The following is a 27,443-nucleotide window of genomic DNA, read 5'->3' on the forward strand; positions in this document are numbered from 1 at the left end:
ATGAACTATATAGCAAAAAACGTATAGAACAGAAAGGCCAAAGATATATTTTGAAATTATTTATTTTCATTTTATTTGAGAGAGAGATACGAATGATATGAAGCAGGCTGAAGCCAGGAGCCAGAAGCCATGAACTCCATCTGAGTTTCCCACATGAATGCCAGGGGCCCAAGCACTTTAGCCATTTCTGCTGCTTTCCCAGGCACATTAGTAAGGAGCTGAAGCAGAGGAACCAGGACTTGAACCACCACTCCAATATGAAATGCATGTGTCACAAGTGATGGCTCAGCTTGCTGTGTCACAATGTTAGTCCCATCCCAGAGCTCTAAAACAATAGCCAACATTAGACCAGGCCAAAGCCAGGGCCCTCAGGTTCAATCCAAATCCCCCATGTGGGCGGCCTGGACCCATGTAATTGTAAAATCATCTGTTACCTTCTAGGGTGTGCATTAGTAGGAAGCTGGATCAGCAGTGGAGCCAGGACTTGAGCCAGGCATGCTAACATGGGATGTGGGCATCCCAGATAGTACTGTAACTGCTGTGCCAAATGTTCATCCCCAAAGATAGATTTTGGGAGAATGAATGCATTAGAAAAACTAGAAAGAAAGTCAGCAAAGTTATAAGAAAAGCTAGGAAAAGAGTGGAAAGAACCAGTTATGTGGTTAACAGTTCAGCCTAGGGAGATAGAACAATGGGAACTTAATAAGAGTACTACCAGATTTACTTGCATTTGAATGGTGTAAGTTACTTAACCTTCTTATCTTCATTTATAAACTGGAGAAAACTAATTATTGCTCATATCTGAGTTAATATCTTGCCTATGTTACATGGATTAATTTTTTTAAAGATTTATTTGAAAGGCAGAGTTACAGAGAGAGAGAGATGGAGAGATATATATAGAGATCTTCTATTTGAGGGTTCACTCCCCAAATGGGCTGCAACAGCCAGGGCTGGGCCAGGACGAAGTTAGGAGCCAGGAGTTTCTTCCAGGTCTCCCACATAGGTTCAGGAGCCCAAGGACTTGGGCCATCTTTCACTGCTTTCCCAGACGCATTAGTAGAGAGCTAGACTGGAAGTGGGGCAGCTGGGACTCAACCAGGGCCCATAAAGGATTTCAGCATTGTAGGAGGCAGTTTAACCCATACCCATGTACCACAATACCAGTCTCTGGATTATATTAATTCTCAAAGAAATGCCAGTTCAACCATCTTACATATGAGGAAAATGAGACTTATCTTTTTTTTTTTCCCCCACAGGCAGAGTGGACAGTGAGAGAGAGACAGAGAGAAAGGTCTTCCTTTGCCGTTGGTTCACCCTCCAATGGCTGCCACGGCCGGCACACCGCAGCGGCGCACTGCGCTGATCCGAAGGCAGGAGCCAGCATGCTTCTCCTGGTCTCCCCTGGGGTGTAGGGCCCAAGAACTTGGGCCATCCTCCACTGCCCTCCCGGGCCACAGCAGAGAGCTGGCCTGGAAGAGGGGCAACTGGGACAGAATCCGGCGCCCCGACCGGGACTAGAACCCGGTGTGCCGGCGCCGCAAGGCGGAGGATTAGCCTATTGAGCCACGGTGCCGGCCTGAGGAAAATGAAACTTAAAGAAGCTAAGTAATTTCTCAGTGGTTACATAAGTAGGGAAACAGACACTAACAATGATAGGGTATTAATAATAATATAAGCTATTTCATATAGTTGTTTGGATTAAATAAGTAATTTTACATAAATATATTTTTGAACAATGATTGAAACATATTAAGTGTTCAGTATTATTTATTGTTATTGCTGTTGTCATTATTGTTGGGTAAATAAGTGAAAGCCAATGCTATGAATACATAAGGTATCTCGTGAAAAACAGGCAGCAACAAGGTCAGATATGATAGATAGTTGGTCAAAGAGGAGAACTGAAAGTAAGTCATGGGATCTGGGAACCAGAAGAGGCTTGTTGATTGGCTTAACCAGAATGGTGAGGACAAGAACCAGACTGCAGTGGGTAATGGCTACATGGATGGTCAGAAAGTAAAAGGAATAAGGTTACTCCCATAAGAAGTGTGCACTGAAAAGAGAATGACAAGACAAGGCTTGAAGAAGGAACCACTAAGGGACTTTATTTGAGGCTGGGGCAATGTATCCTTGTAGCTTGAGAAGGAAGATCATGTGGAACACAAAGGGAGGACAATTACTGGAGCAAGGTCACCGAACAGGTGTGAAGGAAAGAGACCAGAGGTAAAAGTACAGTGATCCCTGCAGTGCCAGATATTCTTAGTTCTCATGGACAAAAAGGAAATGAGAGAGACTAAATGCAAACAACAAGAAATACTACAGGGTATTTCTCCCAGCCTTGGACTCAATCTCTAGATGAGGTAGAAACATGGCCGTGTTGGGGGCTGGTGCAATGGGTTAAAGCCCTGGCCTGAAGTGCTGGCATCCCATATGGGTGCCTGTTCTAGTCCCAGCTGCTCCTCTTCTGATCCAGCTCTGTGCTATGGCTTGGGATAGCAGTAGAATATGGCCCAAGCCCTTGGGCCCCTGCACCCACGTGGGAGACCTGGAAGAAGCCCCTGGCTCCTGGCTTCAGATCTGCGCAGCTCCGGCCTTTGCGGCCATCTGGGGAGTGAACCAGTGGATGGAAGACCTATCTCTCTGTCGTTCTCTCTCTCTGTAACTCTTTCAAATCAATAAAATAAATCTTAAAAACAAAAAAAGTGGCAGTGTTGGATTTTTATGGCTACATTTAAGCTTATGAAAATGAACTTAGGTATACCACCATGGTGATAAATGAAAGTCCCTTCTGCTCTTGAACGAAAGGAAGTAATATTTATGATGTTTAGGCATAATTATCCTGAACACTAAGATACAGAAATAATTAGGTATAATTTAGAGTTTGAGAAATTAAGATAGTCTGGCAGAATTTGTAATTTTTTATAAGACACTTAACTCTGACACTGTTTATCTGCTTGTAATTAGGACAAAACATGAAAAATTATTTTGAAGTACCAGTCAAAAGATTAATATTTTAACTTTGGTATTTTGATATCAACTTTGATATTTTAACTATGGTTAAATCATTTCTGAAAATTATTTCTTGCTATATCTTTAAATTAAGTAACTTACAAAGGCTCAAACAAAGCATTTCAGTTTTTGTATTTATCTGGTACTAACCATCAGCTAACCACCAAAAACATCAGCTAAATTTTTTAAATCAAATACTATTCTTTTTTTTTTTTTTTGACAGGCAGAGTGGACAGTGAGAGAGAGAGACAGAGAGAAAGGTCTTCGCTGGTTCACTCCCCAATGGCCTGTGCACCGCGCTGATCTGAAGCCAGGAGCCAGGTGCTTCTCCTGGTCTCCCATGCGGGTACAGGGCCCAAGCACTTGGGCCATCCTCCACTGCACTCCTGGGCTGTGGCTCAATAGGCTAATCCTCCGCCTGTGGCACTGGCACCCCAGGTTCTAGTCCTGGTCGGGGCGCCAGATTCTGTCCCGGTTGCTCCTCTTCCAGTCAAATACTATTCTATATGTACAAGTCACACAATATCAATTCCTCAAAATTAAATTAGAAATTACCATCCAAAGCAATATATAGATTCAATGCAATTCATATCAAAATACCAATCATATTCTTCACAGAAGTAGAAAAATACGTCTAAAATTTTTATGGATCCTGAATACCCAAAGGTATCTTGAGCAAAAAGAACCAAGTTAGAGGCACCACAATATTTGACTTCAAAACATACTACAAGGCTATAATAAACAAACAGCATGGTACTGGCATAAAACAAGATACACAGACTATTGAAACAGAATAGAACACCCAGAAATAAATCCATAAATTCATAGCCAAGTCATTTTTTTTTTTGACTAAGGTCCTAAGAACATATATTGGAGGAAGGGCAATTTCTTCAATAAGTGGTGCTAGGAAAACTGGACATTCATATGCAGAAAAAAGAAATTGAACCCCCTATCTCTCATCCTATCAAAAATAAATGAAAATATATTAAAGCACTAAATGTAAATCTTGAAGCCATGAAATTACTCAAAAGAAACACAGGGGAGACGTTCCAGGACATTAGACTATGCAAAGATTTTTTGGTAAGATCCCAAAAGCATAGGCAACAAAAGTAAAAACTGTCAAATAGGATTGTATCAAACTAAAAAGATTCTGCATAGCAAAGGAAATAATCAACAGAGTGAGTTAAGAAACAATCTAGGGGCCAGCACTGTGGCACAGTGGGTAAGGCTGCCACCTGCAGTGCTGGCATCCCATATGGGTGCCAATTCAAGTCCCGGCTGCTCCACTTCCAATCCAGCTCTCTGCTATGGCCTAGGAAAGCAGTAGAAGATGGCCCAAGTCCTGTGTGGGAGATCTGAAAGAAGCTCCTGGCTCCTGGCTCCTGGCTTCAGATCAGTGCAGCTCTAGCCATTGTAGCCAACTGGGGAGTGAACCAGCGGATGGAAGACCTCTCTCTCTCTCTGTGTAACTCTTTCAAATAAATAAATAAATAAATAAATAAATAAATAAATAAATAAATAAATCTTTTTAAAAAAAGAGAGAGACAATCTAGAGAATGGGAGAAAATACCTGCAAACTGTTATCCTACAAGAGATTAATATCCAGAACATGTAAGGACCTTAATTCAAGAGTAAAAAATAATCAAATAGGCTGGCACCACGGCTCACTAGGCTAATCCTCCGCCTGCAGTGTGGGCACCCCGGGTTCTAGTCCCGGTTGGGGCCGGATTCTGTCTCAGTTGCTCCTCTTCCAGTCAAGCTCTCTGCTGTGGCCTGGGAAGGCAGTGGAAGATGGCCCAAGTGGTTGGGCCCTGCACCCACATGGGAGACCAGGAGGAAGCACCTGGCTCCTGGCTTTGGATCGGCGCAGCGCGCCGGCCGTAGCAGCCATTTGGGGAGTGAACCAACGGAAGGAAGACCCTTCTCTCTGTCTCTCTCACTGTCTAACTCTGCCTGTCCAAAAAAAAAAAAAAAAAAAAAAATCAAATAAAAAGGGCAAATGATCTGAACAGACATTTTTAGAAAGATACAAATGGACAATAAGTATATGAAAAAATGTTCAATATTACTAATTATCAGTGAATACAAGTCAAAAGTGTTATATATTAATGTTAGCCGTCACAAAACACACCGAACGCCGGAGTAATGGAAAGGGTTTATTGGGGAACACCCAACAGACCGGAGTGAAGGGGAGGAGAAGGAAAAAAAGAGAGAAAGAGAGTATAAGAGAAACAGAGAGGAGAGGAGCTAGCAAGGAGAGAAGAGAGATGAGAGGAGCCAAGAGAGAGGAGAAAGCAGAGAGGAGCCGAGAGAGAGAGAGCCAAGAGACCAGAGGAGGAGGCTAGAGAGAGGAGAGCGAGCAGGAGAGAAGAACCAAGAGAACGCAGGAGAGAAGAGCCTAGAGAGCACATTGTTCAGGAACAGGCCCTTTTAAAACTTTGCCGGAGGGCGGGCAGGGAAGCAGGAGCATTGAATCCCATTAGGATGGGGGCGGAGCTTGACCACAGAGGTTGGGCCATGTGGCCACCTGGCTTCCAGCAATGGCGGCGGGGGCTAGGGCCTAGGATGTAAATCAGGGTGTAGATTGTGCCATAGATAAAACTGTGCCAGTTTCCTAACAAAAAGCACAAAATATTATCTTGCCCCAGTGGCTGTTATCAAAAAAAAAAAAAATAAATAAAAAAAAAAAAATAAAAAACTGGTGAGGATGTAGAGAAAGGGAAACTTTCATATGCTATTGGTGGGAATGTAAATTAGAAGCCATTATGGAAAACAGTATGGTGGTTTCCAAAAAAATAAGAACTACTATAGAATTCAGCAATCCCACCATGAGGTATATATATTCACAGGATAGGAAATTGGCATGTCTGAGAGATATCTGTACTCCCATATTTACTGTAGCACCAGCCACAGCAGCCAAGATATGGAATCAACCTAGCTGCTCATCTACAGAATTATGGATAGAGAAAATATGGTACATATACATAAAGGAATACTATTCAGCCAGGAAAAGAATGAAATCTTGCCATCTGTGGCAACATGGAAGACCCTGTGTACATTACGGTAAGTGAAATAAGTCAGACACAGAAAGACAAATACCACATGTTCTCATTTATATTAGTATATGAAAGGTAAAACAGTTGATCTCATGAACATAGAAAATAGAATGCAGTCACCAGAGGCTGGGAAAAGTTGGAGAAAGGAGGAGGGAGAGAGGTTGGTGATCTGAGTACAGGAATTCAGTTGGGTAAGAATAACTTCTGCCGGCGCCGCGGCTCACTAGGCTAATCCTCCGCCTAGCGGCGCCAGCACACCGGGTTCTAGTCCCGGTCGGGGCGCCGGATTCTGTCCCGGTTGCCCCTCTTCCAGGCCAGCCCTCTGCTGTGGCCAGGGAGTGCAGTGGAGGATGGCCCAGGTGCTTGGGCCCTGCACCCCATGGGAGACCAGGAAAAGCACCTGGCTCCTGGCTCCTGCCATCGGATCAGCGCGGTGCGCCGGCCGCAGCGCGCTGGCCGCGGCGGCCATTGGAGGGTGAACCAACGGCAAAGGAAGACCTTTCTCTCTGTCTCTCTCTCTCACTGTCCACTCTGCCTGTCAAAAAAAAAAAAAAAAAAAAAAAAAGAATAACTTCTAATGTTGTATAGCATGGTAAAATAACCATGGTTGACAACAGTTAATTGTGCATTTTAAAATAACTAGTAGAGAGGCTTTTTAATATTCTTGACACAAAGAAATGATAACTATTTGAGGTGATGAATATATTAGCTACTCTGATTTGAACATATACTTTATGTACATGGATTGAAATATCACACTGTACCCCATAAATATATACCATTACTGTATCTCAATTTAACATGTGTGTATATACATATATACATAAAATTTTGTTTCTTTTAAAAATCCACCTGAAATGATTTAGGGAAGGTAAAAATTCTATCATGGACCTTGTTGGGTTAAAGAGTAAAGTTTCAAATTCCAGTGGGATATGCAGAGCCCACTGAGCCCAGAAATGGACTCTAAGGAAATGTTATTTACCTAATATCTAATAAAAAGATTAAATGCTTGTTACGGAAGTGACATGCCCTCAGTGACTTACCTCTCAAGATGAACATAATGCCGAGAAAGAACATTTTTAACCAAAAATATAGTCCTTGCATTAGTCTCCCGATCCATCAATTTGGAAAAATATAGTTTTGCACGAAGAAAATAACCAACAGGCCACAGCCACTCCTATGAAAAGATAATTGAAAAGAAAAAAAACTGAATATATAAAATTATTTGAATAAAAGAATTTAAATTGAAAAGTCAGAGAAGAGAAAGGAAATTCTTACAGGTCCTTGGTGATAATTGAAACCTTTAGCAAGATTATAGTTGTCATTGTCTAAGGCATTGTCGTAAATTCCACAGTAAACCATATCACTGCAAAATGATTGGAATTTAAGTTAAATAAAGGAAAATCAGACATTATAGTTGAAGCATGAGAAAGACTTAACATCAAAGATAAGAGAAATTATCAAATTATTTTGTCTTCCAATGTATAGAATAAGCTCAGCATTGATACATTAATCATTTTACCTTAAATTAGTATATACTGAGTTCAGAGGACTTTAATAATTTATTATGGAATGACTGACAAGTACGTACTGGCTAATATTAAAAAACATAAAATATTCAGTTATCTTGCCTTCAAAGATTTGTACTGACACTAAATACTGGTTAAAGTCAACTATTTTATCAGGCTTCTAATATGTATAAAAAAGTACATTTAGAATAATTTGAACCAGCAAACACTGACAGTTGAGTAATTATACATTGCAAAGGTTGTTTCTGAAACTTCTGAAAGTTATTGTAAAATTAAAGTTATAAATAGCAACTTTATATTTTTACAATATACAGAATTTATAACATACCTATAAACTAAACAAAATATGTCAGACTTAATGCAACACATAAAACAAGACAGTTATCTACACTTGGTTTAATTAAATTGCATTTTTTTTTTTTAGTGAGATAGAACTAGCTACAGGAATAAGCTTTAACTGTACATTTTAGTCTTGACCAGTGGTTCTTGAACATCTCTGGAACTGTAAATACCTCAGGATGCAGAGAAGAATATAGATATAAAATTTTGCTTCTTAAGACTGAAATAAGCACACAGTAAAGCAGAAAAAAATCTAAAAAGGTGGGTCTCTGTCATTTTTGATATAGAAAGCAAGTTGATGATGTCTATCAAGCTTTAAAGGAAAACAGTAGAAGAAAAAGTCACTAGAAACTCAAGGAAAAAAAGTTGGGAAAAAAAGGGGAATATAACATGGAATAAACACAAAATCATAAAATAAAAACAAAATTCTTTATTGATTTAAATAAAGGGAGTGGTATAATTAGATGGGAAGTATGGAGAGGATTAATGGTGAAGTGAGATTAGAATTAAATACTCATCTGTCATCACAGGAAGTAAACAAATAATACTTAATACTTAAAAATCATAAGAGTTATATAAACATATTTAGAAATACGAAAAGAACAACTAGAAGACACAAAAAGTTTGAGAAGAAAGATTAGGGGTGGAGAAATGGAGCAAGAGCTTGGAGGTTTTTTTCATGTTCTTATAGGTATGTGCATACAAGGTACAAATTTGTATAAAATGCACAGCAAAGACTGGGCAGTAGGCTAGATGATAGTGGTGTTTATTTCTAGATATCTTTAGAGGAAGAGATTATTGAAGAATTATTTTTTTCTATATACATTTGTAACTTTCCAATATTCACAATAATCGTGTTCATTTTATGATCAGAAAAAAAATAGCTATCAGAACATAGGAGTAATTATAATGTATTAGTTTTATAAACTGAAAACCAGTTGATTACTGAATAGAGGATAAGCTAAGGCATGGTGAAAACTCACACTTTATGAAAATAAAGAAGTTGTTTTCAAAAACAGTTTACAACTTAAGATGTGTTATTGGCAGTCAAATATACTATGGTTAATGTCAATGTATTTGGATTTAATGTAATATCAACAATATTCTTTTTAATACTTATATTCCTACTTACTCTGGATCTAAAGTTTTCATGCCCAGGGGACCAAGCAATTTTTTTTCTGCAATCTCCAAAGCTTTCCATGCTTTTTCTGCAGTAAAGAGTTCTGGGGCCTAATGAATGTCAAAAACAAATATGCAAACTTCTTTTTACGACCACAGAAGAGTTAGTTCTTATCCACCTAAATCATTCACAAACTCGGAAAAGAATAAAAATTCTTAAATTATTTAAAAATACTGGGTGGGTCAGAATTTGAAGAATTTGATCTTAACCAGATCTAATCCTATCTAATCCTATCAGGCAACCTAGAAGCACTGTCCTTGGCCTTAGAAGCCAGGAAAACTCATAGAGTTGATACTTCCTTATGCCACTTCAAGAACGTGTACCAGCCTGAAAAATGGTGCCTCCACAGCATAATGGAGACAGAAAACATTTAAACTCATCTCATTCACTCTTCAGAAGATTTACAAGAGATTCCTTTGAGCATATCGGGTACCCATTTTCTGCTTCTAGCATCACAATAAAATAACTTGTAGTGTAACAGCATGAGAATACTTCTTTTTGTATGGACAAAGAAGAGACAGAAAGCACTGTTGATCAATAATTTGCAATGGTTAAATGAAATCAAATGGACTCTGAAATGAAGCTATATTTATATACCTTTATGTTTTTCTTTGTACTGTAGTCAGGAATGCTACTTTTTAAGCTCTTACTCACTCCCATTATCTGCTTCGAATTATATGTAGGGATAGATTTTTTTTTAAGTAATTCATTTTTTATTCTCATAAAAAGAGTGACACGACAGGCAGGCAGGGACAGAGAAAAAAAAGGGATCTTCCATCCTCTGGTTTACTCCCCAAATGCCTATAGCATCTGAGGCTGGGCCAGGCTGAAGTGAAGCCAGGAGCCTGGAACTCAATCCAGGTCTCCTATGTGGGGCACAGGGATCCAAACTAGCTGAGCAAATTCCTGCTACCTCCTAGGGGTATGCATTAGCAAGAAGCTGGAATCAGAAGCAGAGACAGGACTTGAACCCAGGCACTCTGATTTGGAATGCAAGTGTCCCAAGCGGCATCTTAAATGCTGTGCCAAATGCCTATGCTGAGTTAACTATGCTTAGTAATCTTTTAAATAATATAGGAACAACTAGGCAGACATGGAAGAACACATATATTTTTCTATGTTATTGCCCTAGTAGATTATTTTTTTAAAACTTTTATTTAATGAATATAAATTTCCAAAGCACAGCTTATAGATTACAATGGCTTCCCCCCCATAACGTCCCTCGCACCCGCAACCCTCCCCTTTCCCACTCCCTCTCCCCTTCCATTCACATCAAGATTCATTTTCAATTCTCTTTATATACAGAAGATCAGTTGAGCATATATTAAGTAAAGATTTCAACAGTTTGCTCCCACACAGAAACATAAAGTGAAAAATACTGTTTGAGTACTAGTTATAGCATTAAATCTCAATGTACAGCACACTAAGGCCAAAGATCCTACATGAGGAGTAAGTTCACAGTGACTCCTGTTGTTGACTTAACAAATTGACACTCTTGTTTATGGCATCAGTAATCATCCTAGGCTCTTGTCATGAGCTGCCAAGGCTATGGAAGCCCCCTGAGTTCACCGACTCTGATCATATTTAGACAAGGTCATAGTCAAAGTGGAAGTTCTCTCCTCCCTTCAGAGAAAGGTACCTCCTTCTTTGATGACCCATTGTTTCCACTGGGATCTCACTCATGGAGATCTTTCATTTAAGTTTTTTTTTTTTTTTTTTTTTTTTTTTTTTTTTTTTTTTTGGCAGAGTGTCTTGGCTTTCCATGCCTGAAACACTCTCATGGGCTTTTCAGCCTGATTCACATGCCTTAAGGGCTGATTCTAAGGCCAGAGTGCTGTTTAGGACATCTGCCATTCTATGGGTCTGCTGTGTATCTCACTTCCCATGTTGGATCGTTCTCTCCCTTTTTTATTCTATCAGCTAGTATTTGCAGACACTATTCTTGTTTATGTGATCCCTTTGGTTCTTAGTCCTATCATTATGATCAATTGTGAACAGAAATTGATCTCTGGGACTAGTGAGATGGCATTGGTACATGCCACCTTGATGGGATTGAATTGGAATCCCCTGGTATGTTTCTAACTCTACCGTTTGAGGTAAGTCAGCTTGAGCATGTCCCGAATTGCACATCTCTTCCCTCTCTTATTCCCACTCTTATATTTAACAGCGATCACTTTTCAGTTAAGTTTCAGCACTTAAGAAGACTTGTGTATTGATTACAGTATTCAACCAAAAGTATTAAGTAGAACAAACAAAAAAAATACTAAGAGGGATAACATATTAAGTTGCTATGCCCTAGTAGATTATTTTTGATGGTAAGTAAAAGATCAGTAGAGTTAAGAAATGAGAGAGTCTAGAATTCTTAATTACAGCAATATAACAAATAAAACAGAATGTGAATTTAAGCTACTTGTTTTACTTCACTAGTTCAGAGCTTTCCAACCAGTGTGCTGCAACACAGGTTGTGACACAGGTGTGTTGAAATACAGATAACTTCAGTTTTTGGGGCAGGTAGGTGGGGCCTGGGGTTCACTGAGGCCATTAGATCTGGCATAAGCAGCTTAATACATTTATCCCAATGTGCTGCACAAATATTATCATTGTCTATGTGTGATATTATGTGAAAAATATGTTGGGAAGACTTTGTTAGTCTTCATCCATTATTTCCTACTTTTTGATACTGTATACTCTAGGGTAAAGGTAATCTGCATAATATATTATTAATTAGATTATATAAACAGGTAGTAAACAATTACAAATGTGAAGGAAGAACTAAGATCTTTCACAATACCTTTTGAAATTTAATAATAGCAAACACCTACCACAACCATTGCTATTGTAAAGTTGGGCCTGAGCTGGTAGTCACACCAAGGACTTGAAGCTCCGTAACTATCTTTGTAGATGCCACGCTTGTGAACCAGATTTGGATGTTCTTCATTGGATGCTGAAGGATCTTCTGAAACATGAAACCGCTTTTCAAAGTTGTCTTGTATTTTCCTGTTCCACTCCTCATATGAGACCGTTACCACCTTTCCTGCAAAATGATCACAGACAAGTTAGCTTTACATATCCAAAGCAATTCATACATCTAATTATAGCCAAAAAGTAATATTTACTTATTTTTATCTATGATAAGAAAGAAATTATTCACTTTGAAAATGAAGGCTAGTCTGAATTGAGATGTGCTATAAATGTAAAATATACATTGGCCTTTGAAAATCCAGTTACCTCTCAAAAAGAATATAAAATGGCTAATGAATAATCTTATATTGATTACATGTTGAATAATATTTTACATACACTGGGTTAAATACAAATACTTTATAATTTACTTCAACTGTTTTGTTTAAGTTTTAAATGTGGGCCTTAGAAAATTTTAAATTATGAATGTGGCTTAAGCTGTATTTCTATTGGACAGCACTATTCTAGAAAAAGAGAAGTAAAGACTTCAGAACTGAATTCACAAACTTGCTCACAGGCATGCTGAGGAAAAAGGGAAGCACAATAAGGCGGTAACTATGCTGATTTTCTTACCTCAATTCAGAGTTGCTATAAAACCACCACAACAACCAGGTCTGTTACAACTTTCAAAGTAAATTAATGATTTCTATTTCCTCTTAACCTTAAAGGTTTTCTAATATCAACAGACTGAACCAAATACAATTAAATACATTAATAATATAGACAATATATTAGAAATTTCTTTGCAAATAAAATGAACAGCTTACCATGTCTTTTTACTCTGACTTCATGATAAGGGAAAATATTTTTTTTGGATAACTCCAGCAACCAACGAACTGTAGATTTACATAGGCCCACAATTTCCACAGCAGACCCATCTCTAAAATTAAAAATAAAGTCTTTTCTTTATGTTTGAGTCATTTAATAAGCACTATTGAAAGGTCATTCAGAGGTGGGTGTTTGATGTAGCAACTAGGCAGCCACTTGAGATGCACACAGTCCTTCCTGGATTCCTGGCTCCTCTGCTTCTGATTCAGCTTCCTGCTAATGTGTATCTGGGGAAGCAACAGATGATGGCTCAAGTACTACAAGTCCCTGCAACCCACATAGGGGGCCCAGATGGAGTTCTAAGTTCTTGGCTTCTATTTGAAAGTGAACCAGCAGATGGAAGATCTCTCTCTATTTTTCAAATAAAATGAGAGTAGATATATGAAAAGCTTAAAAAAGGGTATTCATGTCCCATAATTTCTTTATCCAGGCTACTGTTGATGGGCATTTGGGTTGGTTCCAGGTCTTACCTATTGCGAATTGAGCTGCAATAAACATTAATGTGCAGACAGCTTTTTTGTTTGCCAATTTAATTTCCTTTGGGTAAATTCCAAGGAGTGGGATGGCTGGGTTGTATGGTAGGGTTATATTCAGGTTTCTAAGAAATCTCCAGACTGACTTCCATAGAGGCTTAACCAGTTCGCATTCCCACAGACCTAAATGAAAGATCTCTGCGATTGAGATCCCAGTGGAAAGAACGGGGCCATCAAAGAAGGAGGTATCTTTCTCTGAAGGGAGGAGAGAACTTCCAGTTTGACTAAGACCCTGTCTGAATAAGATCGAAGTCAGCGAACTCAAAAGGCTTCCATAGCCTTGGCAACTCATGACTAGAGCCTAGGGAGATTATTGACGCCATAAACAAGAGTGTCAAATTGTTAAGTCAACAACAGGAGTCACTGTGTACTTACTCCTCATGTGGGATCTGTCCTTATGTGTTGTCCAATGTGAAGTAATGCTATAACTAGTACTGAAACAGTATTTTACACTCTGTGTTTCTGTGTGGGTGCAAACTGATGAAATCTTTACTTAATATATACTAAATCGATCTTCTGTATATAAAGATAATTGAAAATGAATCTTGATGTGAATGGAATGGGAAAGGGAGTGGGAGATGGGAGGGGTGAGAGTGGGAGGGAAGTTATTGGGGGGGGAAGCCATTGTAATCCATAAACTGTACTTTGGAAATTTATATTTACTAAATAAAAGTTAAAAAAAGGATATTCAGTAATAAATTTTAATAATTACAAGCCATTAAGAATCCTTACTTTTTTTAAAAAAAGATTTATTTATCTGAAAGTCAGAGTTACACACAGAGAGAAGGAGAGGCACAGAGAGAATGGTCTTCTGTCTGCTGGTTCACTCCCCAGTTGGCTGCACCAATCTGAAGCCAGGAGCCAGGAGCTCCTTCAGGGTCTTTCATGTGGGTGCAGGGGCCCAAGGACCTGGGCCATCTTCCACTGCATTCCCAGGCCATATCCGAGAACTGGATTGGAAGTGGAGCAGTCGGGACTCAAACCCGCGCCCATAGGGGATGCCAGCACTGCAGGCAGCGGCCCTACCTGCTATGCCACAGCACTGGAGCCTAAAAATCCTTAGTTTAAAGGAGTATGTATTGCATTATGTAAAAAAAAAAAAATCTCCTCTTACTATTTTGCAATTGTTTATCTTCCTAATATACATTTTAAAAGCTTTTTTAAGATTTACTTGTTTATTTGAAAGACAGGGTTAGAGAGAGAGAGAGAGAGAAAGCGAGATCCTCCATCTGCTGATTCACGCTCCAAGTGGCCGTTATGACCAGGACTGAACCAGGCTGAAGCCTGGAGCTAGGAGCTGCATCTGGGTCTCCCAAGAGGGGAGCCCAAGCACTTGGGCCATCTTCTGCTGCTTTTCCCATGCCATTAGTAAGGAGCTAGATCAGAAGTGGAGCAGCTGGGTCATGAACCAGCACCTAAAAGGGATATGAAGTTGCAGGCAGTGGCTTCACCCCATGCCCCAGAGCTCCTTTCTGAGGAACAATAAAAAAGAAGTATAAGATCTAATAATGTAGCAAAACAGTTATTAAAGAAATTAAAAATCAAATAAACACAACAACTACTAAATGCTTTTTTGGATAATTCTTAGTGAAAATAAAATTTAGAATAAGAAAATAGCTTCTCAGCTTAATATAGTATTAGAAGCTATTTTCTGATAGCTTTTGAAATCATGGAAAGAAAAAAATTAAATGACAAATTCTGGGATGAAAGATTTAAAAAAAAAGGAGGAAAAAGGTTCAGGAAGTGAAAGTTTTTCATAAAAGAATAACTAGTGGTTTTCCATGTTTGCAAAAGATGGGCATAATGAAATGTTTACACTGAAAGAATGTCTTAATAGAAACAATGAATGATAAAATGTTTTTCGCAGGTGCTGGTAGACAATCTATGAGAACTTCCAAAAGAGAACAGATAGATTTATTTGATGACTTATACCAAGAGGATTGTGTGTATGTGTAATGGGGCAGAGGAAGGGATGAGTGGAACAGAAAGTGGTTGAGAGAAGGAGAAAGGCTGATTTTGATTGACTTAATATGAAGAGTTCATGGTTGATATAGTAAAAGATTCCACAAATATGTGCTTTTAAAAAAGGAAACAGTAAAATATGACAGTGTAAGCAGTATAAAATAAACACTACCTGGGAGTGGCTGGGATCCCTCTGTTTCTCGCTCTGTCACTTTCTCCCATTTTATCCATCCACGTACCACAATTGAAGCGATTTCCTCCATAAACAAATCCTGTTTCTTCATTAACCCCAGCAATTACAGTAAAACCTAAAAAAGCAAAATAAAACATTTATAATGAATTATGATATATTACATATAGCATGTAAAAATAAGAATTTTATTTGTAACATTTATACAGTTTTAAAGGAATATAATAAACCAATACAATCATTCTGAGATCAATTTGGTAATACCCTGCAAGTTCTAAGTGAGTGCATTCTGCCACTTGGTGACTTCATTTCCATATATACACACCCTAGAGAAACCCAACCCATATGCACACGGAGATGTGTACAAGAATATTCATTACAACTATGCTTGCATGACTATAAAAATGAACAACCAATCAGTAGAAGAAAGGAGAAACACTGTATTGTACTTATACACTAGAAAACTCTATTAGCATTTAAAATTAATAAATTGGATTTACATGTATCAACATGGATGAATCCTTAAAATAAAATGGGTGAGTAAAGATGATGCAAAAAGCTATGTACAAAAAGAAATATTTCAGTAAAAATTTAAAACATAAATAATACTAATATTTTATGTCTACAATATGTCTAATAATACATGCCTATGTGGCTGTATCTAATATAATATTTGTGTAGAATTTAAAAACATAAAATAGTTACATACAGTATATATCTATTACATTATAGAGCAGTGAATACTACTACATTATATCATATATAATTTGCACATACTCAAACACATAAACACATGAAGTTTAAAAACATGCATGGAAACAGTAAACTTTGATTATATGACAGCTGGAAAAGATCAAGATGAAGTTTATATGCATCTTACTTGGTCATTTCTTTTCAAAAGAAAGATCTGAAGAAAATATGACCAAATGCTAAAATCTTGGGCCAGTGTTGTGGTGGTGTGGGCTAAGCTGCCATCTGCAATGCTGAAATCCTACACTGGAGTGCTGGTTCAAGTCCTATCTACTCCACTTCCAACCCAGCTCCCTGCTGATACACTTGGCAAAGCAGCAGGAGAAGGCCCAAGTGCTTGTGCCCTTGTGACCCACGTGGGAGATCTATATAGAGTTCCAGACTCCTGGCTTTGGTTGAGGCCAGCCCCAACAATTGCGGCCATTTGGGGAGTGAATCAGAGGATGGAAGATCTGTTTATCTCTCTCTCTCCCTTTCTCTTTGCCAGTCTGTCTTTCAAATAAATAAAATACATCTTAAACAAATTGAATTCCTAGCTCTTTTTTTTTTTTTAAATAAAAGAGTTATTTATTTGAAAGTCTGAAAGTCAGAGTTACAAAGAGAGAGGAGAGAGGAGGGAGGAGAGAGGAGAGTGGAGAGTGGATGAGGTGGAGAGTGGATGTGAGAGAGAGAGAGAGAGAGAGAGAGAGAATGAATGAATGAATCTATCCGTTGGTGCACTCCCCAGATGGCCGCACCAGCCAAGGCTGGGCCAAGCTGAAGCTAAGAGCCAGGAGCTTCCTCTAGGTCTCCCACATATACAGGGGCCCAAGGACCAGAGCCGTCTTCCACTGCTTTCCCTGGCCATTAGCAGGGAGCTGGATTGGAAGCAGGGCATCCAGGACTCAAACAGTGTCCATATGGGATGCCAGCATGGCAAATGGTGGCTTAACCCACTGCACCACAGTGTTGGCCCTGAGTTCCCAGCTCTTGATTTTGATCTGGCCCTACAGGCATTCTGAGAGTGAACTAGTAGATGTGAGATCTCTCTCTCTCTCTTTCTCTCTCTCTCTCTCTCTGTGTGTGTGTGTGTGTGTGTATATATATATATATATACACTTTTCAAATAAATAAAAATAAATTTAATAAATTAAAGGCATTTTTCAAAGGGTTAAATACAAATAGCCAACAGACCACATGAAAAAGTACTCAGGATCACTAGCCATCAGGGAAATGTAAACCAAAACCACAATGAGACTTCACTTCACCAGTTAGAATGAATATCATCCAAAAATCAAAAAACAATAAAAGCTGGCAAGGATGTGGGAAAAAAGGTATTCTAATCACTGTTGATGGGAATGTAAACTAGTACAACCATTATGGAAGACAATGTAGAGATTCCTGAAAGATCTGAAAATAGACCAACCGTTTGCTCCAGCCATCCCACTCCTGGGAATTTACCCAAATTAAATTAAATCTGCATATGAAAGAGTTATTTGTATCCCCATGTTTATTGCAGCTCAATTTACAACAGCTAAGATATGGAATCAACCCAGATGTCCATCAACTGATGACTGGGACAAAGAAAATGTGATGTGTGTGTGTGTGTGTGTCCATGCATGTATAAATACACACACTACGGAACACTACTCAGTCATAAAAAGAATGAAATCCTGTCTTTTGCAACAAAATGGATGCAACTAGAAAACATTATGCTTAGTGAAATAAGCCAGTATCAAAAGACAAATATGTGGCACTTACTATAGAACTCAAAAAATGTTAAAAATGAAATGGACATTCTGGGATATGACTGTCATTTTAACCTTTGTATATACTCCTGTGGAACTGTTGTCTTCCTACTTTTTACTTGTTAAATGTTACGATTAGTGGCAAATTAAGCCTGTTAATATAGAGTGTATTAAAATTACATCTTTGCAAAAACTGATGTAGAGAGGGAGGGAGGAGAATTGTGGGGGAACAGGGAGTGAGGGAAGTGTGGTTGTCTTCTTGGAACTGTGCCTGCAGAATGCATGAAATCTTTATATTAATAAAAATCTTTATAATTAAATCTTTATATTAATAAAAATTAAATATTTATATTAATAAAAATTAAAAAAGAAAAACACACCCTAAAATTAATTTGGAATCTCTAGGAACCCCGAATAGCTAATATAATCTTAAAAAAGAACAAACTTGGAAGACAGACTTCCTGATTTTAAAACTTACTGCAAAGCTATAGTATCAAAATAGTATAATTTTAGCATAGTGACAGTCATATAGTCCAATGGAACAGAATAAAGACTGCAGAAATAAACCCCTGTTATTGTATGGTCAAATATTTTCTGACAAGGATGCCAAGACCATCTGATGGTAAAAGGACAGTCTTTGCAGCCAATATTGCTTGGAAAACTGAATACCCATTGAAAAAAAAATGAAGTTGAATCATATACAATATACGAATGTTAACTCAAAACTGCCCAAAGACCTAAGAATAAGAGTTAAAACTATAAAATTCTTAGACAAAAATGTAGTGTAAATGCTTCATGACATTGGTTTTGGTGAGGAATTACTGCACATGACACCAAAAACACGTGAATAAAATAGATAAATTTGACTTCATCAAAGGTCACTGCCAAGACTGAAAAGATAACCTACAGTATGGGAGAAGGTATTTGCAAATTATATATATATATATATATACATATATATATATATATTTTTTTTTTTGACAGGCAGAGTTAGACAGTGAGAGAGAGAGAGATGGAGATAAAGGTCTTCCTTTTCCATTGGTTCACTGCCCAAATGGCTGCTATGGCCGGCGCACTGCGCCGATCCAAAGCCAGGAGCCAGGTGCTTCCTCCTGGTCTCCCATGCAGGTGCAGGGCCCAAGCACTTGGGCCATCCTCCACTGCTTTCCCAGGCCACAACAGAGAGCTGGACTGGAAGAGGAGCAACCAGGACAGAATCCAGCGCCCCAATCGGGACTAGAACCCAGGGTGCTGGTGCTGTAGGCAGAGGATTAGCCAAGTGAGCTGCAGCGCTGGTCTGCAAACTATATTTGATATAAGTTTAACAGCCAAATTATACCAAGAGCCCTACAACTCTACAACAGATAGTCTCAACGACGCAATTCAATAATGGGCAAAGGACTTGAGCAATCACTTCTTTAAACAAGATATACATTTGGCCAAAAAGCACATGGAAAGGTTCAAGTTCAGTAATCATCACAGAAATGCAAATTAAAACCAAAATGAGATATCACTTCATAACCATCAGGATGACCACTACCAAAAGAACCAAAGTTGTAAGTTTCAGTGATGATTTGGAGAATTGGAAGCCCTGTGCACTGTTAATATGAATGTAAAAGGTGCCATCATTATGGAAAATATTATAGAGATTCCTCAAAAAATTAGAATTACCAAATGACCTATCAATTCCACTTCTAGGTATATATCCAAAATAACTGAACATGGGATCTTGAAGAGATACCTGCATATCCACATTCACTGCACTATGATACACAGAGGTAGAGGTACTCATGTCCACTGACAGAGGATAAATAAATGTGGTAGAAACATACAATCGAATGTAACGCAACCTTACAAAGAAGAAAATCCTAGTAGTGGGCATTTGGTGCATTGGTTAAGTTGTTCCTTAGGATACACAACACCCATATCGAATCCTGGATCTACTGCCAATTCCAGTGTCCCACTAACATGTGTAGCCTGGGAGGTAGCAACTAATGGCTTAAGTACTTGGATTCCTGACACCCATTGGTTTGAGACCTGGGTTGAGCTCTGGGTTCTTGGCTTCAGCCTGGCCTGGCCCTAGTTGTGGGCATTTATGGAGTGGACCAGTAGATGGAGGATTTCTCTCTGTCTCTGTCTCAGAAACATTTAAAAACAGAATGAAATCCTATCACGTACTACAAACATGAGTGGACCCTGACATTATGCTAAATAAAATGAAGCAGTCCCAAAAGGATAAATACTGTATGATTTCACTCATATCAAGTACCCAATATAGTAAAAATCATAGAAACAGAAAGTAGAAAGGTGATTTCCAAGGGCTGGGGCAGTAGAGAAGGAATTAATCTTTAATGGGTACAGTGGTTCAGTTTTGCAAGATGAAAAAGTTCTAGAGATCTGCTGTGCAACAATCCCTTACCTGAATGACCTAACATGACCGAACTATATACTTAAAAATGGTTAAGGTGGCATATTTGTACATCTATATTATGACAATAAACAAGATATAAAAATTATAAAAGGAGTGAAATTGACACATTACTCCAGGGTTCAAACTTAAAAACAGACTTTATGCATATTTTACCACCGCATACATGCATATGTAAAACTCTCTCAGTAATCAAAAAACTAGTAATCAAATTAGAAAATGGACAAAAGAGACGAATAGAAATTCCAGCAATGATGGAAGATGATGGAAAATAAGCACATGAAAAGATGTTCAACATTAGGGAAACTCAAAGTCATAATGTGCAGTGGTCTACAATCAGAATGGCTTTTCTTAAAAAAAAAAAAAAAGTGGTAACACTAAAAGCCGGTGAGATGCAGAGAAACCAGACATTTGCTGGTGGAAATGCAAAATGGAATAATGATCCTTAAAAATAGTTTGGCAGTTTCTTATAAAACAAAACATGGGAGCTGTCACTGTCTGCAACAATGGTATCAAATATGGGTGCCGGTTCAAGACCTGGCCGTTTCACTTTAGACCCAGCTCCCTGCTAATGCACCTGGGAAAGTAGCAGAAGACAGCTCAAGTCCTTGGGCTCTTTCTTCCACATGTGAGATCTGAATGAAGCTCCTAGCACTTGGCTTCAGACTGGCCCAGCCCTGGCCATTGTGGTCATTTGGGGAGTGAACTAGCAGATGGAAGATCTTTATCTCTCTCTCTCTCTCTCTCTCTCTCTCTCTCTCTCTCTCTCTAACTCTGCCTTTCAAATAAAATCTTTTTAAAAAATAAAACAAAACATGTATTTACTGTATGACTCAAACATATTCTTGATCTTTTATCCCAGAAAAGTGAAAAACCTGCTTCACACAAAAGCTTATCTATGAAATGTTTATGGTAGTTTTATTTCTATAACCCAAAAATGGAAACAACCCAAATGTTTTCCAGTGGGTTAATAATTAAATAAATTCTGGTACATCCATAAAAGAAAACAACATCCAGGAATAATGTAACAATTTGGAAAGATTTCAAGGGCATTAATCTTAGTGGAAAAAAAAATCTCAAAAGCTAATATACTCTACGAGTCAGTTTAAATAAATTCCCAAAATGACAAAATTATAGATCTGGAGAACATATTAGCAGATGTCAGAGAGAAACAGTGGGAGTGGGGTTGTAGGTGTGACTATAAAGGAGTACACAAAGATTTTTGTGGTAATAAACTAGTTCTGTATCTTGATTGTGGTGCTGGTTGCATGAAGCTACACAAAGCATTAAACCACACATATACACAATTAACAGTTATGTAAGATGTCCCTATTGAGGGAAGCTTGGTGAGGTTTATGGTATTTTGCTTATTATTTTTGCAATCTTCTATGAGTCTCTAATTCTTCATAAATTACAAAGTTAAAAATACACATAAAACAACACATGCTTTACAAGATTAAAAACAAATGTACAACAAACTTATTGGAATAATTCTCAAAGTGGAATGAGAAATAAAATCATATAAATTATGAGTCATGTATTGGCTGATGATGTTAGTATACAGCAAGATAAGGAATATGACGAAATCAAAAGTAGTTTTAGGTGGACTGCGTTGTGGCATAGCAGGTTAAGCTGCCACTTGGGACACTGGCACCCCATATGGGCCAACCCAGCTCCCTTCTAATGCCTGGGAAAAGCAGCAGATGATTGCCCCAGTGCTTGGGCCTCTGCCACCCACATGGGAGACCTGGATGAAGCTCCTGGCTCCTGGATTTGGCCTGTTCCAGCTCTGGCTGATACGGCCATCTGGGAGTGAACCAGTTGTCAGAATATCTTTCTCTGTGTCTCATCCTGTCTCTGTAACTCTTTCTTTCTTTCTTTCTTTCTTTCTTTTTTTTAAAGGTTTATTTATTTATTTGAAAGTCAAGAGTTACACAGAAAGAGGAAAGGCAGAGAGAGAGGTTCTCCATTCAATGGTTCACTCCCCAATTGGCCACAACGGCTGGAGCTGTGCCGATCTGAAGCCTGAAGCCAGGAGCCAGGAGCTTCTTCCCGGTCTCCCACGTAGCTATAGGGGCCCAAGGACTTAGGCCATCTTCTACTGCTTTCCCAGGCCATCGCAGAGAGCTGGACCAGAAGTGGAGCAGCCAGGTCTTGAACTGGCACCCATATGGGATACTGGTGCTTCAGGCCAGGGCGTTAACCTGCTGTGCCACAGTACTGACCCCTCTGATTTTCAAAATAAATAAATAAAAATATTTAAAACACGCAAAAAACACAATAGTAGTTTGAAAAGTACATCTATTTTAACTCCATAGACAAATATACCTTTTCACAAAAAGTATTATGTAGGAGGCTAGATGAAACAGATGAAATGTTACCTCTGCAACTTAGCTATGTGACTCTGATTCTGCTTCAGTCTTCTCATGTTATAAACATAATTTATTCTCCATATTCTTTGGAGTGTTACATGAGAATAACACAGATAAAGGAGTTAACAAAATGTCTAGCAAATAGCACTCAATGGCAATTATGATGATGACTATAAATGTAACCATCAAAATTACCTTTTAAATTAGTTGACAAAAGATATAAAAGTTTATATTTCCTGTAAAGCTAAAAACTTGGTGATATTGGGAACTAAATTAATCTTTTCCATTGTTGTATCCTGAGAATTTGCATTCAAATAAATATTCGCCAAGTATTTGAACAATTACAAGGTTTAATTTCACATCATCGGTTTATCTTTATGCTGTAGTTAAAGTTCTGTACCTTCATCCTTCATGTTTCGGTCTATTTGTGGACCAGCATTCCTTTCCCGAAACTGGATGCCCTGCATGTGTCTTTGCATAGCCTCCTGTATTACATCAAACAATGGCTGATCCTGTTTGAGACACAATGGATTTTACCTCTGTCAGAGATTACATTTTTCTTACCCCCCCCTCCAAGTCCCACCATTAGAGCAATGTGTAAATATATACTTTCCTTTGTAGGGAGAAATGGGAATCATGGTGGGCTGGGAAGGAGTTGTTTCTACCAAAATAACACCAAATAAGTTCGTCATATGAACATTTAATGTTAGTAGTTTTGTCTGCTCAGTCTTGTGATATGAAATAATCTGGAATTTTTCTAATACTGTGCATGAAAACAAACCTGGAACTTGTATAGTTTCTATCAGAGTGAACTGTTCAGCTACTAAATGAACCTAGCTGGTCATCCGGCAACTTGGCATTGCTGTTCTTACTCTTCTGCATATGCACATAGGAAATGGGGATAAACTGTGAAAAAGCAGAACCTCCAAATCTGGGGATCTATGATGACTATGAAAATGCCCCTGGAGAATGAAAGGCCCATACATCATTTCATTTACCCACATAAATAACAAATGTGGTGCTCAATTTGACATATGGGGAGACATATGATCAACCTTTTAAAAATAAGATAGAAAATGTTAGGAAAAATGTTTAAAGTCCTTATATGTTTAATTATTACTTCATTTAAAAGCCTTTGATAAGTACACAAAGTCTATCATGTAAAAATTTTGCTAGTAATTATAATTATGAAGCTTTTCTATAATGCTGTGGAAATTCTTTTCTTCAACAAATTGTGAAAAAGTAGTCGTGGGTCAGATCACACCTGCCTGATTCATGTAACTGAAATTAGTTAGCTAACAACAGAAGACAGGTATAAAAATCTGGGACAATGTTTTTTGAGTATTTCATGGCTGAAACATCATGGAGACACAAGCACACGCTAGCAGTGGGGTAGTCTAAAGCCTCACCCACTGTCAGATAAATTTCACTGGAAAACAGTTCAGATGTTATTAAAGTACAGGATCATTGTATACTCCTGATTAGGAAAAAAATCATTAAAAATTATTTATCCATTTTTAACTGCTACTAAGACAAATTTTGAACTTTTCCCAGATTGGTAGTCAAGGCCTCCGATAACTCAGTGCATCCTTTCCCCAATTTCTCACAACCCTGCAGGTGGCCCACACTGGACAGAGAGGTATGTCCTACGCCAGGCTTCAACCTACCACGTGCTTCATTACTCTTTTCATCTTTAATGTCTCCCTATAACATCTACTTTCTCTCCTGAAATCCTACACACACTTTATGGCTCAGTTTCAGTGAAATTTTAGCTACTTTCTGAAGTTCTCCCTGAGGCCCACTTACTGCATCTCTCTCCCATTTGTAAGACTACACAGCACTTCCTTTATACCTTTTGGCAATGACCACACTGATGTTCTGTCATGTTGCAAGCTCTTTAGTCTTATCTCTGCAGTCCCTTACAGGGCTAGTATGTGCTAAATAAATACTGATTTTTGAAAAATACTCAAGATTCAGATTCTTACTTGTATTTACTTTATATTTGAAACTGAGAGTCATTTTTCAGGAAAAAGTATTTTAAGAAATGATCTTTACCAGTGTGCCAGCAGGCAAAGGGGCAGAATCATCTGTAGGATACATTCTGGAGACTGGGCACTTGAGGATGTCTAGACCATTTGGAACCATTTTACAGTAATCCTGAATACACTGTAGCCACCACCACACAGCATCACGGCAATTGTATCTGGCATAAGTTCCTTCACCCAGGAGATTAGGAATGAGACCATGCCTCAGGGTACCAGCAAATGCTAAAATAATATTCCTAAAACAGAATTAAGTGGATCATTTGAAATGAAAACAAACACTTACAAAATCAAAGACAAAAAAACAGTCACTTTGGGTGACTATATTTTGGATATATTTTCTCATTTCTTTATATTTTTATATGGAATAAGTTAAAGGTCTGAAGCCTTAATTTTAGCCCTGGATTTTCTCTAACAATCTGACTTAACCTCTCTGGTTTAGCTTTTTCATACATGGCATTAAAGATCAGATGGGTGATTTTTAAGTTGTTCATAGCTCTAGATTCTACTTGAAATCTGCGGTATTTTGAAATCTAAATAACTATCAAACATGAACTTTATTATTTCAAATAAAAAAAAAGAAAAGAAAGATGTAGAAGCCAACCTTGGAAAGCATAATCACATTTAAAATTTGGTAGAAAACATGTTATCTTTCAAACTGCTATCCTACCATCACAATGTCAAGCAACAAATTCATTTCTATGATGGTATGGCATTCTAGAAAGCGACTGAAATAAGAAAGCTGAGGTCTTTAGCGGGAAATTCATTTAAAATGTTTAAGCTTTAGCATTTTTTGGCTAAAATCACTCAGAAATTTTGTTAATTCTATATCTCAGTTTAATACCTATCTCTTAAAGGGCAATAGGAATGTTTTTATTTTCTAAAGTACAGCAAAAGTGTTAGTATGGACAGTGACACTTCCAATTTATAAAGGATAAGCATGCTATCAATCTTTTAAGCATCAAGAGCAATGTTCTACACTGAAAGTTGAGTAAAAAGACCTCTGATCCATGAATATATATGTAGAAGGAGGAAGCAGAGCCACTTGTGAGAGATAAAGAGCCTTGTTTTACCAAGTGGGTTTGCTACATTTCCTAACCCAGTTAGTTGTGGCCAGATGACTGCATTCCAGGCAAGAAACTGAATGGAACTGATGTGTGTCTTCCTACCACATGTGTAATCAGTATTTTCCCAAGGTTCTCTCTTCCTCCTTGTTGGCTGACAACAGGGGTCAGGTTTTGGAAGATGGCAAATCATCAAGATGGAAGGAAACTGTGCCCCTGAATCACTATGTGGAAAGCTGCCTACTGAACATAAAAGTAAGACGATAAACAAGAAATAAATTTTGTTTGTGAAAAATCATTGAAATTTAAGAATCTATAATTTATAGCTGCTAGCACTACCATAAAAATACATTATCTTCTGGGAATCATGTAGATCAGGGGTGGTCAAATGTTTTCTGTAAAGAGTAAATATTTAAGGCTTTCTGTGCCATATATGGTCTCTCTCACACTTTTTTTTTTTTAATGACTATAAAAGGTAAAAGCTATTTGCTCAGAGGTCTACAAAACAGCTGACAAGCCACAGTTTCAGACCCATCATCTGTGTAGTCATTTTAAAGCTGAGAAGCAGAAACTTGTGGAAGTGCATACAATCAACAATTAATTAGGTGTTCAGCCAACAATAATTATGATTAAATGAGTAACATTTATGGAATGGTTAGCATGTGGCAGAAACTCTTCTAGACATGTGAACTGTGTTACGTACTAACTCATTAAAGCCTCATTAAAGTCCGTAAAGCAAATACTTTAATAATTTTACAGAGAGCACAAAGAGAGGAAATACTTGTCATTTGGTGTTTTGGAACCAGGATTAGAAGCTGGCAGTCTATCCCAAAGTCCAAGTTCTTAGCTACCATACTATGCTGAATCTTGGTGTTCTATTTCCTACTTCTGCATCAATCATTTAGGGACATTTAGGAAACAAGCAAATAGTCTCCCAAATTTCTATAGCGCCATAATAGTAACTTAGGTCAATAACAAAATTTATTTTATATATTAGGATATCAGGAAAGAGTGCAATTCATTTCAGAATTACCTAGAAATCTGAATTTTAAAATGACCAAAATGAAAGCTTTTTGCATGTGAAGAAACAAATTTCAGTTATTTTCCTGATGACATCAAAACAAATGCTATTTGGCTTAACATAAAATGTTCTAGAGCAGTGCTTTCAAACTTTAGACTCAGACTGCAGATAATTACACAGCTTCCTGCCTGTCAACCTCATGTTCCCCATCCCCAGATTTGGATTCAGGAGGTTTGGTATAGGGATCAAGAACCTGCAGTTCCAACAAGCTTTCAAATGATGGTACAATGCTGATTTGTGGAACACACTCTGAGTGGTATTCCCACAGAGCTTGCTTTTCAACCTCCTACAGATCCATTCATCTTATTCTGATGTACAAAAATATCACTTGAAGATACACAAACTGGAGGTTACAAGGCTTGACAATAAATACACGAACTCTTGGTATTTTCTAC

The 27,443-nt window shown here is 38.0% G+C and overlaps 1 protein-coding gene across 4 annotated transcripts in view; it reads right to left on the reverse strand.

Moving 5' to 3' along the window:
• The window catches only part of AGL (amylo-alpha-1,6-glucosidase and 4-alpha-glucanotransferase), an 88,780-nt gene that overhangs the window by 9,487 nt on the left and 51,850 nt on the right, over positions 1-27,443 (reverse strand). For all 4 annotated transcript variants that reach the window (XM_008263966.5, XM_008263968.5, XM_008263969.5 and 1 more), the window contains 8 exon segments: positions 24,917-25,142; positions 23,262-23,373; positions 15,567-15,702; positions 12,839-12,951; positions 11,933-12,144; positions 9,063-9,160; positions 7,341-7,428; positions 7,106-7,239 (listed from right to left, as the gene is read on the reverse strand). In XM_008263966.5, coding sequence (XP_008262188.1) covers positions 7,106-7,239; positions 7,341-7,428; positions 9,063-9,160; positions 11,933-12,144; positions 12,839-12,951; positions 15,567-15,702; positions 23,262-23,373; positions 24,917-25,142 — 1,119 coding nt within the window.

The sequence above is a fragment of the Oryctolagus cuniculus genome, chromosome 7 (genome assembly GCF_051225735.1).
Source record: "Oryctolagus cuniculus isolate XC-2025 breed Fujian yellow rabbit chromosome 7, ASM5122573v1, whole genome shotgun sequence".
NCBI classification, from domain to species: Eukaryota; Metazoa; Chordata; class Mammalia; order Lagomorpha; family Leporidae; genus Oryctolagus; species Oryctolagus cuniculus.